This window comes from Pithys albifrons, chromosome 10, assembly GCF_047495875.1.
Source record: "Pithys albifrons albifrons isolate INPA30051 chromosome 10, PitAlb_v1, whole genome shotgun sequence".
In the NCBI taxonomy this organism is placed as follows: Eukaryota; Metazoa; Chordata; class Aves; order Passeriformes; family Thamnophilidae; genus Pithys; species Pithys albifrons.
In genome coordinates this window covers 21,197,423-21,212,293 of record NC_092467.1, presented here as the reverse complement: position 1 = coordinate 21,212,293, position 14,871 = coordinate 21,197,423, and the positions used below count along the sequence as shown (strand labels likewise).

At 36.8% G+C, this 14,871-nt stretch overlaps 1 protein-coding gene across 1 annotated transcript in view; it reads right to left on the bottom strand.

Moving 5' to 3' along the window:
• LOC139676108 (vitellogenin-1-like) overlaps window positions 1-13,983 on the bottom strand; it is a 43,096-nt gene extending 29,113 nt beyond the window's left edge. The window contains exons 1-11 of the mRNA XM_071564664.1: window positions 13,940-13,983; window positions 13,619-13,635; window positions 13,242-13,393; window positions 10,523-10,774; window positions 8,237-8,398; window positions 7,391-7,542; window positions 4,607-4,757; window positions 4,349-4,506; window positions 4,070-4,235; window positions 2,854-2,976; window positions 1,076-1,294 (exon numbers count right to left, since the gene is read on the bottom strand). Coding sequence (XP_071420765.1) covers window positions 1,076-1,294; window positions 2,854-2,976; window positions 4,070-4,235; window positions 4,349-4,506; window positions 4,607-4,757; window positions 7,391-7,542; window positions 8,237-8,398; window positions 10,523-10,774; window positions 13,242-13,393; window positions 13,619-13,635; window positions 13,940-13,983 — 1,596 coding nt within the window. The remainder of the gene's footprint in view (window positions 1-1,075; window positions 1,295-2,853; window positions 2,977-4,069; window positions 4,236-4,348; window positions 4,507-4,606; window positions 4,758-7,390; window positions 7,543-8,236; window positions 8,399-10,522; window positions 10,775-13,241; window positions 13,394-13,618; window positions 13,636-13,939) is intronic.
• Between the last annotated feature and the right edge of the window lie 888 nt (window positions 13,984-14,871).

Sequence of the window (14,871 nt, the reverse complement as noted above, 5' to 3'; positions counted from 1 at the left end):
CCAAAGAAAATGCATAGAAAATGGAACTCAAGAATGGTCTGGGTCACATGTGAAAAGTCAGGCCAAAGAGCAATCAGAGATGCAGTGTTGTTTTCAAACATAAAATTGGCTTTTTTTCTTCCCCAGCAAATACCCTAACTCCTACCTTTGCTATTTTCTCCCTCCCTTCTGCTTTTCCCCATCCAGCTCTTGCACTCTAGTAAATGGTTTCTTTATTCTTTTGCTTAAAAGCATACCCTGGCACACTATTGTCTGTGAATCAATATGTGCACTCAAACTGGGAGTCATGCAAAAAATGAGTATAATGGAAAAACTGACATAGATTAGTAGGTGAATAGTTAATGAAAGCTCTTATTTTACTTTTTGTATTAAGAATTGACTTATATAAAACAAAAAAATTTCAACATCAGATAAAAATAATCTTGAAAACCTTGAAAAGGTTTCCTTTTAAAAGTAAATTGCTTTAAGGTGAAAATGATTGTAAAGTGATATCTGTGATGGATGAGAGCATGCCAGTGTAGCCATTGTATGTGAGATCTAATAATTATCTCAGTCAGGGACAAAAGTCACATTTAGTAAATGCTCTGTTTGTGACTTAAACCCACACAATGTCTGTAAATTTGTAATTAGGATGCAAACCTCTAGTATCTATTTACAATAAGACCTGGTGTTGAATTACGATTAGATGTGACAGTCAGTATTAAATGTCAATTCTCTGAAAACCTTGTTTTGTGGTTCTCTCACATACCAAAGGTGAAATAGCACTAAACACATTTGGGTCAATAATTTAGTTTTCTGTCTAATGACCTTGAAAACTAAATGTTTGCAATGGAAATACTGATTTGTTTTCAACAACAATGAATGCATCCTTTTAATGGGGTTTTTGCTGCAGTCTGAAACACTAGAGGTTAGTGTCAAAAGAAAGGACATGCCAACTAAGGAATGGCTAAGTATTAAAAAAACAGAATTGTGCTTTATTTGAAAAAAGGTCTGTTTTCTCCTCATCACCCATAATCTATTAGCAGCCTTGCAAGTGAAAGCCATAAGCACAAATGAGGCATCTTTGTTTTCTTACCATTTTTGGGTCTTTCAGGCCTATGTTTTTCAAGGCCATCACAGCAGTTGCATGGACCTTGAGTGGCAAATCTGAGGCACCAGCTGCATACCCTGGCAAAAACTTCTTTATATGCTTGATGCTGGCTGGATGTCCTACATTCCCAAGGGCTTTCAAAGACAGGGATATTTCTTCTGAGCTAGACTTGCTCAATGCCTCTCCTGCAAAACCATGAAGAAGCTGAAAAAAGAAAACAAATCTGTTGAGTTCAATTCCAGCTCTTATCTATATTCCATCCCTCAGCCTATTCTGCGGTTTGACTTTCATAATTTAAGTTTGTTCAGTTCATTTATTTTAAATATTTTCAAATCCATTTTTGTCCTCATGAATAGAACATTTTATTCATAGAGCAAGTATAGCCAAGAAAGTTGCAATGAACAGCTTCTTCATCACTGTACCTTAAACTTATCAAGTAAGATTTTTAAAGGAAAAAGTAGTGGATAGTTCCCACTGCCTTTCTGGGTTAGTTGGAAACCCTGAAATGCTGCTTGAATATCTCTGTCTCATGGCTGAGGACAGGTGCAAAAATACAGATGCAGTTAAACCTTCAGATCCTTAAATAAGATTCTTGAAGATATGGCTGGTGGTGGTGCCCTTAACCAGCTATGACAGCCCCTTTCTTAGTGTGGAATAGTAGGTGGTAAACGAGAATATTGCCAAAAAATCAGGTCATTTTACAACCTTCACTATAAGCAACTGGATCACACTTACATTAGCGTGGCAAGATTAGAAGTAGTTGTCTGAAGGTTGAATAAGAGAAAAGAACTAAATCCTAGTAGATAATCTGGTTTCAATGCTAAAAACTGGCTCTAAAAATGAAACTGAGATATTAGAGAATAATTTCAGTACAGTGTCTGTATTTTAAAAGAACACATTTGAGATCCCTTGATGGTGCAGAAACAGACTACTGATATTACTAACCAAATAAATGGACATTTGAAATGCATAGAATAAGCCTATACAATCATTTGCTTTGGGAAAAATTTTCATTCTCTGACACAGGACTTCTCAGATTTAGCGAAAGAGCATTGATGGCAATTGTAACACAGGAGATACATATAGGAATGTTGGCCATGCCTGTGAGCTACAGGAAAAAATCGTGTTAAGCACACAGTGTATTTGGAATATCCTGCTCTTACTGGGGATGGTCAACTGACATGTGTCAAAGACCGAAAACACCTATTTCTCTTTGCTTCTGTTACTGGCTGAGTAGTTGGCCTCTGTAAACCACGACATGCATCTCTTGAACTGGGAAATACTATTTAATGACCACTGAAATTGTTTTGAAGCATGCTGATTAAAAGCAGTGCAGAACAGGGAGGGTAATGCTCTTATGAAAAGCTTACAGACCATGTGGATGACTGGGCTCTGCTTCTGGCTGAGAAATGGCTGGGATACATGATTTCAGGAAAAAATCTGGGCTTTTGTGTCACTTAGTTGATTTATAAGTATAGATAAGTACCTGTATTGAAAGTATTTCTGAGCAGTATCATGGGACTTCATTAATAATTGGCAATAAAGCACTCAGAGATACTCAGATGGAAAGTGTTACGAATTAGATGCTTCTTCCTCTCACTCTCTTTCGTGTGCTAATCTGAAGATAAAAATTGTATTTAACCAACTGGCGTTCCTTTCCCCAAAGAATACTCTGTAGTGAAGTGAAACACAGCTTTCTGAATAATGAAGAAAGAACCCAAGGCTTAATTTTTCTTTTAAATGATAAATAACAGTGTGATTACCTGGAGACATTCGGAGCAGGAGTCTGATGAAGAGCACTGTTTGTGGCACAGTGATGCGTAGCTGAGGTAGCAAACCTTTCCAAGTACAGTGCTTGAGCGCGGGCAATGTTTTTTCACAATGAGCTGGGGAGAAAGTAGTTGTTTGTTAATACCATTAATGAAAAGAAACAATATTAAAAACTATGTTTCTGCCTAATGCAAGATAAAACTAGGCTTGTGATATTTTTGTATTGATGGATTTTCAGTTAATCAGTGGACAGTACTGTATTTGACAATGCAGTTGTAAAGCAATTCCAAGTAACATCTGGAAGGCAGATCTGTTGCTTTTACAGTGTTTCAGATTTAAATTTGGCATAGGCCAAATTTTCCAAAGGTAGGAAATCATCCAGTTATGGAATGGAAAAAACACACAGTATCCTAGAATCATTCATCATGTTTTATGGTTGCCTTAGCTGTAGGAACAACAAACTTGAGATTCATTGTGAATGGACCTCAGTATTTTGGGCAGACAGGAAAATTTTGTATACATGCAAGAGCTGTCAGGAGGCATCAGCCCACTGCTTTCTTGTGTGGGAAGTAGAGCATCACAGCACAGTAACAGCAGGGCTGTCACAGCTTTCACTGAGAGCAAAACTCCAGAATGAGGTTTGTACTATCTACCTAAGGTATGCAGAGATAAATTCTTGCATCTGAGGCTAGAATTAAACCTGGCAGATAAAGAAAAAAAATTAAAAATAATTAGACTTTCTCACACATGGCCTTCACATTGGCATAATTCCTTGATTTTGATAGATCTTCTCAAATGTGTATCCATCCTTCTAGGTAAATCAGGATAAATACATGGATATAACAAATATATAACAAATATGTATTTCTTGCTCCCTTGTCTTTGTAGACAGTCACTTAGAGATCCAATCTGATGTAACTATAAAATACATTTGGAAAAAGGGAGATGAGAAACCACTGTTTGCAGCAATGACCTTTGTTCCTGAGGGGTATTTTACTCTTCCTTTCCTGTTTAATTGTGGACTCATTTTTGCCCTTTTGATTTGTGTTCTCCTCCCCTTAGGACAGTCCAAAAACAAAGTCCTTTCAACCTTGCTAGAAGATATAAACCCTTTATCTTTTCAAGGCCTTTAATATCTTGTCAAAGGAATAAATACAACAGATGCTAGAATTAGCAAAGAGTGTTTTGAGAGTGTTTAGAGAATCCTACTGTTGCTTCCTCCATCACATCCCGAGTTGGTGTGCATGAGTGCAGAGCCACAAGCACAGTCTGAGCTGCTTCCCAGTTGGTGAGCTCTTGCCTTTCCATTTTATGCCGCAGGAACCTGAGTGCACGGTGACTGGCAACTGCAGGAATTATATCCAAAATGTAGCGCCTGTAATAGGAAAGACATGGAGCATTTTCCAGACCTGCCTCTGAGCGTAGGCATTCCAGAGGGTCTTCAACAGAGTTTATCAACAGAAGAAGAACCACCTTTATTGATTGTACCTGTACACTGGCCGACTGGAGAACTGCTTCCACACAGACTCATAATTCTCCTCATTTGCTGCACGAAAGAGGTGCATAAGCTTGAGAGCTTTTGCTGGTGCGTCACTGGGAAGCTGGTCAGAGGTGGCCTCTACTAGATCTTGCAGGCTTTCCCCTATCTGCAGGAAGATGAAAATGCATGAAGCTAACATGCATTGTTTCCTGCATGCAATAGATTCCAATCTCCAACAAAGAGTCTATCTGGTGTCTGAACTTTACCTGGCTTTCCACGTCTTTTATTTTGAATAAGTGAACAGGAAGCTGAAGCAATTCACTGCCAAACTCGTACTGAAGTGACCCACGATTTTGATATTCTTTTGGGGGGACCTCTGCCCTCTGCTTCTGCACATCAGTCAAAGTAAGTTTCTGCCTGGAATGGAGAACCCCAGAAAGACAATATCACAAGATGCAGGGTACAAACTAAAAAGAAAACAGTAATTCTGCCTCCTGCATTTACAATGCAACTACAATTGTTTTAGAAGGGTTTTGTTATTGAGAGGCAAATATATTTGCAAGCAGATGCATTTGGACAGGACACTCAGAACTGTACTCTAAGAAGGTACTTGTGCAGCAGGGCTCAGATCAGAGCCAGCCTTTGCCTTCCATTGGGAATAACCTGGCTTGAGAATTAAAGAAAGCAGAAGGAGGTGAGAAGCAGTGGCATAAAGATCACAGAACTGTGTGTTGTGTCTTAGGGAGTAAATTAACTGTTATAGGAAAACACAGATGGGAAACTTGTTCATTAATAACTTAATTTAAACCTTTTAAGAAGTTCATAAAAGCTGTTACATGGCTGTGTCTCCTGGAAGCTTTAAGAGGAATTGAAAATTCTACTTGCGCTATTACAATTCCCTCCCCATTTTGTCTTGTAAGCTGAATATCCTGGGGACTGCAAAAGAAGGTTCTCATGAAGTTTCAAATTGGATTTACCAAACAAAAATGGCCAGATAAATTCAGAATTACTCTTTGGAAAAGTACTTGAGCTTTTGGAAACTTTTCAAGAAGCAATAAACCTTCATCCTTTTTTATTAAGAATAATTCCAATGAGAGATTGTCTTTGTAAACATTTGCTATCTTTGCTACATTTTCAGCTGAAGAGATGCAACCTATTCCACCAGTTATGTTTAAAATTGGTCATTTAGGACACTACATTAAAGTTGGGCATTTGCAGAGAACAACTGAACACACTTCAGAAGCAATACTACTGTAGTACATAGTATCTCAAAATCTCTGTAGAAAATTGGCACGTTTATTTTGGAATCTCTATGATCTTCTGTATCATTTCTATTCACTCCTTCTATATGGATTGCAGAGAACTGCTGCAGAAATAGTGTATAACTCCTTTACAGACAAGCTGCTGGAATGTGAATAGAAATCACTACAGAATCAGCAGAGATTTTTCCTCTCTTGAAATTTTATATATGATTATTGAAAGGGCATTTGGGTCAGAAATCAGAGAATCAGGTACACTCAGACAGATTTAATTCCCCCTTCCAGATCATGATGAATCTATTACGTCTTCATCTTCATTGTTTTGGGAAGAGATATATATGCCTAGAATAGATGGAAAAATGAAGAGGAAATGAATACTAAAGATTGGCTTTAAAAGATGAAATAACAGTAAAACCTCTCTTGGCTTTGAAAGAGTCTTATGCTGACCAGGTCAGAGAACTCAGCTCCAGGTGTTTTAAATCCTTGATAGATTTTTTTTTTCCCCAACAGAGAATGTATTGTAGAAATAACTTCTGGAGACTTGAGTGAGATATCCACATCTTACCAGCTATCTTATATTTCTTCTGCTGGGCAATGCAAAAAATCTAGAGAAAATGGAAAAAGTAAAGGCACTACCCATCTGAAAGCTGAGGAAGAGCATCTTTCTTACAGAAGACAGTTTCTGCAGAATGCAGAAGAGTGTAAAGCATCATAAGTCCATTGTCTCCAAAGTAATGCTGACTCACAACAACCTACAATTTGGTAAAAGCATTGCAGTTTTGTCTATCTACTCCTTGGTTGTATAAGATAGTAAAGCCACTTTCGCCTTTACTGTTTTGTTTGTGGTGTGATTTTTTTTTTGTTAGTGATATTGAACATGTTCATTATATAAATGAAGTTAATTGGTGAGTTACTGACATGAATTTTCTGATGTTGCGGTTTCCAAAACTGTATATTACACCAATAGATTCTTGCAGGAGCTAACTAAGCAATGCAAGACTACAGCAGCTGAATAGTGGGATTGGAGGTGTAACTTCGACACAGTGACTTTTATGCAAAAAGCCTCTCCTTTCAGTAGGGCACTCCTGTACACAGAGTCCTTCATTAACTAGGTAACTAAGAAAATTTTTGATAGATGGGTTTTGATAGATGAAAACATATCTGAACACTGAAGTTTGTGGGTTTGAGGTAATAGCAAGCAGGAGCATAATTTCTTAGACAGCAATATTCTTGTTTTGCCCCAAACTTATTTAAGAAATATGCAAAATTTTTGTGGAAAAGCAAATGCATTTTACATGCCTTGTGCACAATTGTTTTGCAATAAAACTCAATTTCCTACCTAGAAACAGTTTTGATGGGAGATTTGCAAGCAGCCCACTGTATTTAGGAATCCAAAGTCCTACCTATGTTTCTTGTGAACTAGTCTCCAAGGGTCTCTTACTGCATTATTATTTTCCAGGGAACTCTCTTTCTATGAGCAACTGTCTTTCAAAGTATTTTATTTCAAATATATTAGTTCACAATTTTTCAGATGGAATTACATTTGTTTTGGCTTTTATGACATAAATCAAATATCCTGGAGAAATAAAATACTCAAACCCTGCCAAGTTTAGCTAACAAAATTTGGATAGTGATGTGCATGTTTCAGATTTATAACTAACAGTGAAGGTTGTTTTTATGAACTGTTTGGGATTTTATGTAATTAAATACTGGTAAACAATAGGCTGTGGAATTTCACCAGATTACTGAGTTGCTGAGTTAGTTGCTGAATTAAAGGCACATGTACAGTACCTTGCTTGTACTACAGCAGTTCCTCCTGTTATCTCATTGAAGGGCGCAAACTGGTGGATTTCTTCAACATCAGCTTGTGTAATTACAGCTTCACTACGTGTGTATTTAATTTTGTAATTGTAAGTTGCAGTTGCCTGGGAATTCTTGTTTCTCTTTAAAATATAAAAAAGCAAAGAAATAAAGGAAAAAAAAGTCATTGAAGTTCTAAATTCTGTGACTAGAAGCTATTACATCACCCACTGCAAACCAGTTATTTTCCAGGGCTGTTTTGTTCATTGGCCATGAGAGCGATTGATGTGAATTCTGCACAGTCACTTCCATGGGAGAGGTCAGGCATGCTGCCTGGCTCCATTAATTTTACTGCTAAGAAGTGTTAGCTGTTTTTTCCTTTTCCCAAATATAAGTAATTGGTCATTCCCTTGAGAAGGAGCCACATTTTCTGAGGAGAGCAGCTGCATAAACTACACAATTTCTTATTTCAAAGGGACGATTGGAATAAAATTCAGCAGTGCCTGTCTTGAATAGCAGAAAGTGGACATCATGACTATTTTTTACTCAACAGAGTAGGTGAATTAACTCATGCTGATAATTAATGGCTTCCAAGCCAGCTATTCTGAGCTAGTTAAAGTGTGCCTGCAGTACATGACAGTCTGCACCACAGACCTCTGCTGCAATGTGGCCTGATTTTCATATAGAAAGAAAATATTGACAACTGGATACAGTAGACCCGACTCTTCCCTCATTTTTAGTGTTTCAAAGTATTTCATGCTATTTCATATGATGGATACCAAATGGTGCTCTGCATAGGAATATAAAACCTATATACATAATACCACTGTAATTTACCTTCTGGCAGGTCTGGCACGGATAAGTGTATGCTGAACCTGTGACAATTTGAACTTTCTCTTCACAACTGTTTAGGTCCTTGGATTTGGTCACATAGACTAGGTTTGCTCTCTTGTTTTCCTGAATTGCATATGTTGTATTGCAAATACCTCCAATCCCAGCCTGGCAAAAATAAGAACAGGATCAGAAAAGTTCACTTTTATGCAAAACTTCAATTCACAACATGAAATTTCCTGTTTAATTCTGTATTTTCAAAATTAACAATGGAAATGAATTCTTTTTTCATTATGCTTTCCAGAAGCATAATTGGGATGATCATTAATTTCATCTCTTTTTCACACGTACCAGTTTCCAGTAAGCCACATCAGAGTTGCACTGAGAGAACTAAAACTCCCAAAGTTTTAGTTGGAGCCTCAGGAAGGGGGAGTAACAATTTTCAATTAGAGCTGTTGATTATGAAATATGATTTGAGGAATATTAACAAAAAGTGTCAAAATAATTTGATCTGTCAGAATAAAATCTCAACAGTAAGGTATTTCAAGGTTAAAAAAATCCTTGCTTTTATTGAGAGGTTATAAATGCCTATGGAACAGGCCTTACAATATCAGATGATCTGTCACAATATGAACAGCAATAATTAAAAAGAATTTCAGTATAACAGATTTTTGATTGTGGGTTTTCTTGAATTTGCAGTTTTAGCTGAGCTCTTCAATAATATTTTCAGCATATACATTTATAAGAGCTTTTAAATCTCCTCAGTCAGTGAGATTTTTGGAGAGGAAAAACATTTGATTGAATTTTAGGAGGAAGAGTTATTTTCATGATTTTTTTTATTGTTATTTATAGCATAGCCTGTGCAGATACCAGCTCTGGGCTATGTCAGAACAGCAAAGTGGTCATGTGGTGGTTAGAAGGCAAGATATACACACTTCATCTTTAGTTTAACAGAGTTCCTGGAGACACTGAGCCTTTGGTAAGGGCTTGAAAGAAGAATTGCCCAAGATTTCTGAAAGACTTGTACTCTGCAAATACATGTATGAGGCTCCTCAGCAGACTGTAGGGTATGGTAGAGGCATCCAGACTTTAAATTTTAATGTTCAGCCCAGAGAGTTCAGTGGGAGGAATTAAACTCCTTTTATCTGGCTGTGTGCAGTTCATGGTTAGCTCAGATACCCTTACCCTGCATCCACAAGATGGTATGTAGGAGGTTAGTCCTTTAAACCTCTCTGCAGCTCAGATTTTGGAACTAATAATGCTTATTTTCCTTTAAAGAGTGACTCGATTGTCAAGCAAGGGTGCCAAAGCTCATTAATCAGTTTTGTCTGAGAGAAGCAAAGAAAACTTGAAAATAATTCTAGGAGATGAAGTCACATCTATTGCCTAGCAATAGGACATATTGCTAACTGAATTAGAAAGAATTAAGATGTGAAACTAGATTTGAGAAAATAGTGCTGCAGAATATGCAACACCACCACATGGATTTTTTGCAAAACAAACAGGATGAAAATATTAAATCATGTAGCTCATTTCCCAGAAACAACTCTGCTTACACAAAAATAAATTTTTAAAAAATGAAAGTTACTCTGGTCTACATTTTCAATAAAAATAACATGAAAGTATAATAATTTCAAGGTTTTTGCTGTTCTCTGAATTGAATGTACTCTAATCAATGTAAATATGGTTTCACAAAACTTAAACACATTGCAATTTCTGTGGTGAATAATAATATCAGATGATTTACCCTGACTAATATATTTAAAACTGAAAACCAGTGGAAATTCCAACAGAGCATCAACTGCAACTGCCAAAGCTATTAGAGTAATGTCATGAGATATACAGTTTTTTTCCTAAAAGAGGAGCTAGAAGAGATTAAAGTATATATGATTGGTGAAAAAAGTCAAATTACTGTTATTTTAAGTTTACTATTAAGCTGTATGTTTAAGCTTGTTTTAATACAGCATTCACATTTTATGTAGGCTTCAGCTTTCACAGGTGTTTACTTTCTCTAGAATAATCAGTCAGATTTTCTACAGCTCTAACACTGTAAATGCATTTTCTGAAATACTTCCATCAAACAGATTAAAAATCTGCTTTTCTGTTGTCTTGTATAACTACATCTCCATCAAATGCCCCATCAAAACAACTTAATCATGATTTTCCAAGCCTAGGAGTTTCTCATTAGTGAAGTTTATGACAAGGATAAATTCAGCAAATGCAGTAGAAGAATATGAAGAGAAGACTTTTTTATGTACAAAGCCACCACAATTGCCAAACCAAAAATCTCACCTCCTGTAAACTGTATGAATGCTGCATCTTCTTTATACTTAGCTCTAGCACATTCATAATCCCTCTGTAGATGTTAAGACCATCATCTGAGACAGAATCGGGAGCCATAATGTTTCCAACATGGCCATTGCTGTACTCAAACTTGATGGGGTTACTGAGCTGCCCAGTTAGAACCTGCGTCAGTTTGAGTGACCGAGAGAATGAACTCGTGGGCCAGACACCATTGTACTCTGCTGCTTCGATTGAGTGAATCTAGAACAAAGGAGAAATATAATTCCTCTTTAATTTTTTTTCAGTTTAGTCACTTTTCAATACACATAAGCATCTAGAGCTTTACTCACATCAAAAATACACTTTTAAATAATGCAAAGCCTCTTCAAAGGGAAAACTTAGAGCTTATCATTTAGCATAACCAGTTGATACACATATTCCATATAGAAAAGGAAAGAGAGCAATGCAAATGATACTTCTACTGCTGTGATACTTTTGCAGCCATTGCACTCTGTTCTATTTCATAGACAATCCATATTGCCAAAGTTTGACTTGTACAAAGAAATGAGCCAGAGAAGAGCCACATGAAGCAGGTTGCTACCCAAAACTAGTAGGGAAGATCTGCAGGAAATTGCAGGAGAAAGTTAATGTTGCATAAAGCATCATTAACTCCTGTTGTGAACTCTGTCATTTCCCTTGCTGGGGTCACAGAGCACAGGCAGCAGTCTGAAACTAATAACAACATGGCTGCTGGGCCAGCCAGATAGTCTGAATTAGTTTGAGCAGTGGACAGCAGACTACAGAAATTGTCATTCCCTACATGTTTTGCTGTAGAACTGAAGACGATGCTGTTGGCTCCACCCGTGCTCTGCACTTCACACTCCAGCCTCAACCTGGGGCACATCCAAGCAAGTAGAGTTGTGCTAAACTATGCTTAACTTGAATAATTCCTGCCCCATGGGAATAGGCATGCTTAGCTTAGTTTCTCAGAGGACTCTTCCCTTCTATATATTTTGACAATTTAAAGAGACTTTTCTCTGACACCTCAGGCTGGTGATGTGATCCAAGATGCAGATTAATTTCTCAAAAAGTCACACAAACTAAATCCTCATACAGCAAATCACTGGAGACTGCACTTTCATATTTATTTTTGTTATTGTTGGTGGAGATCACTGCCAAACCCAGTAACTGAACCTTCCAGGGGAGGCTGTTACGGAGCAAATCCCTCATGCTGCCTCTTGGACATGCTCCTGGCATATTGCGTACAGGCAGGTTTGGGACTACTCAGCAGGGTCAGGGTGGGGTAGTTTTCCCCAGCCCTCAGGGCCCAGTCAGGACTTACATTGTCTGCTCGGTTTTGAACACAGCTGGCAATTCTTACTTGTAGGTTTGTGATGAAAAAATTGTCAGCTGGAAACTGCCATGGGAACACAGCTTTTTGTTTGGGCTGAATGTGAACTAGTAGGCTACAGATGAAAGTTTAATTCCCTGAACCATCCCTCCAAACTGTCTCATTTAAATATAAAAGCAGCAAAATAACTTTTCCCATAGTAGAAGAGAATAAATGTACCATTACCTTTAGCTTAAAACTTGTCCCCCAAATTGTGAGGTTTTTTCCTTTTCTCTATTTCTTGTCTGAAATTGTTTTTGTAATTTTTCCTGAAACTAAAACTTTTACAAATGCACTAGAGCCAGAGAAATTGTGTTGGAAGGCTTTAGGGAACAGGAGTCAATTTTTGGTTAAGACTCATCTTGACACACCAAGAACTTTTCCAGCAGGAATGAGGGATGATGTGGGCTGAGGACAAGATTGCTTCTGCCTTCCTTCTGCTGAGGAAGACTTCTACTCACCCCTGTACACATGTGGCTCTTATTTCCTTGTTTGTTAGTTTGTTTTTTTTTTTTTTTCAAAAAATCCATCCCCTTGCAAAGGTCATGGAAAAACAATGCTTCCCATCCAGATCTATTGTAATGTGGATTTATAAAAGTACCTAGTAACAGAAGGCTAATTCAGGCTGTAAGGCTACAGCATTTAGAACTGTTATCAGACAGTCACCAGTCTTTTTAAACTGCAGTTTTCAATTTGCTAAATTAAAGCTTTTAAAAACATAATTTTTTTCCCCCATATGCGGAGCAGTAAGTGGAGTTCATATAAAGAAGTTGAAGTGTGTGTTTCTATACACTCATTACAAGGATGTAGAGGCTTCTGTTAAAGGCGAAAGTGTTTTTCACATAATCAAAACTCTTGGTAATTACTCAGCATGCGGCAAAAATATACAGTTGAGGATGACAAAGAATGTCACTTGGGACTCTTCAGAAAAAGAAGCTACCAGATGACATTAATTGTGCTAAATACTGAATCACATCCAACTACTGCTGCAAGTTTTATAGACTTTTGTCTGCTAGTTATGAAATAAGTTGATTAAATAATCCTAGGTTGTACAGTTTTGAACAATTGGATTGATACAGTAATAAATTATTGTCCATTTCAAATTACAATGCATTGTCTCCCTGACCACCAATCAGAAGAAATCCTTCAAGCTGAAGGTTGATTTGAGCTGGCAAAGTGCAAATAGAATTTAGGGCACTGCATTAAAAATAACAGTATCAGTTACATTCTCCCTGAGTAAGCACAACACCCGATGAAACCTAATTACTTCCGAAAAGCTTAAAAAAGAAGTCAACTATGATGAGAATTTTACCTTGCAAATTGAATAAATTTTCTTACCCTAATAAGACAAAGTTTTGGCCCAATACCACTAATTTCCACTTTACTTTTTAGTCTTATTCCAGCTCTTGCAAGTCCTTTCTCTGGAAGTCCACCAAGAAGCGTGCTTTCATAATCAAATGTATAAACCTTGTTTTCACTGAAATCAGGTTCTGCAAAGAAATGGTTCCCATGAAGTATTATAGAGACTGTACAGAACATATTGAAGTACCTGTATTAGAATGTATGGAACAAAAAAAGATGAATTTGTTCATTTTTCCATTGCACCTAAACAAAATTAGCTGTTGTAAAACTATATTAAACATTGATATACTTTTCAGATTTTATTTTTAATTTCACTCATTATAATTATATTAGCTGATAGGAAAATTACTTACGGTAATTAAGATGCTGGCTCTCTGAAAGAGAAGAAAAAAAAGAGTAATGAAATGACAAAGGAAAAAACCCCAAACACAAAAAGTTAACGTATTTTAGTATAAAAGGCTATATTTCATCTTGTACATATAGCATAACCCTTTCTAATTAATTTTACTTTATTTCAACACACTAAAAGCCTTTTTCCCCCCTAAACAACAAAAAGAGTAATAAAATATTTTTATATAACAAAGTCATGTTTGCAAGTCAACTGTGTTTAGATTCTGAAAGCTTTTCCTCAATATATTATTTTAAATTCATGAAAGTAAATTCGAGTTCAATACTTACCCACCAGGGTTAAAACCAGGGCTATTATCAAGCCCTTCATGATGGGGATAAAGTAAAGGTGAATGTGATGCGTTTCTCTTTTATAAAGGCATGTGATATCACATGTTTCTTTTGGCATGTTCATTTGACAAATAAGTGTATTTTAGAATGCATATTGATCAATCAAAAATAAACATTTCTGAGGTCATGAAGGCTGACAATTTCAAATCACCTCTTGATTTCAACTACCTTATTTTCTATGTGAAAAAGATCTTTAGTTTTCAAAATATCTTGCTTACATTCCCCCCTCCCCCCCCAATTTCTCTACATTGTAGTTACACAGTAAAATAATAAATTTTTAAATTAAATAAATTTAGTTCCCTCATTGTAACTGAAATAATTTAGCTTTTCTCCAGCCATGTCTTCAATCTCCTGATAATTTACTCTTGATAAGGGTCACAGCTGTGGAGACACACCTTGCTTTGTCACATTGAAACTAGAGGACACATTGTGATTGGTTGCATAGATTCAGGCTTGAGATACCTTACAGCTTGTAGGCATAGAATGAGAATTGTCTTTCCATGGTATCTGCCATGCCTGTCTCCGCAATCATATCTTGTTACCCACACCCAGCAAGACAAATCTTGTCCGTATGACCACCACACTAGCTTCTGGCTAACAGTGAAAACTTATACTATGAAAACAGGAAGGAATTTAATTTATTTGTTTATAAGAAGAATCTAATAAAAAGTGAGTTACATTTTCAGATTGACCTCAGTGAGCTGGGAGCATTGGGTACTTCTCAGTGGATTTTCATGGGGCTTTTGCTGCTGTCACTCTTGGGAAGGTATATCCAGAATTTCCCACTTGTAGCAATAACATTTAGATCAATCCTTAGCAAAAATATTTCAGTAGGGAATTTACTCCCTAGCTTCAGTTATACATATTT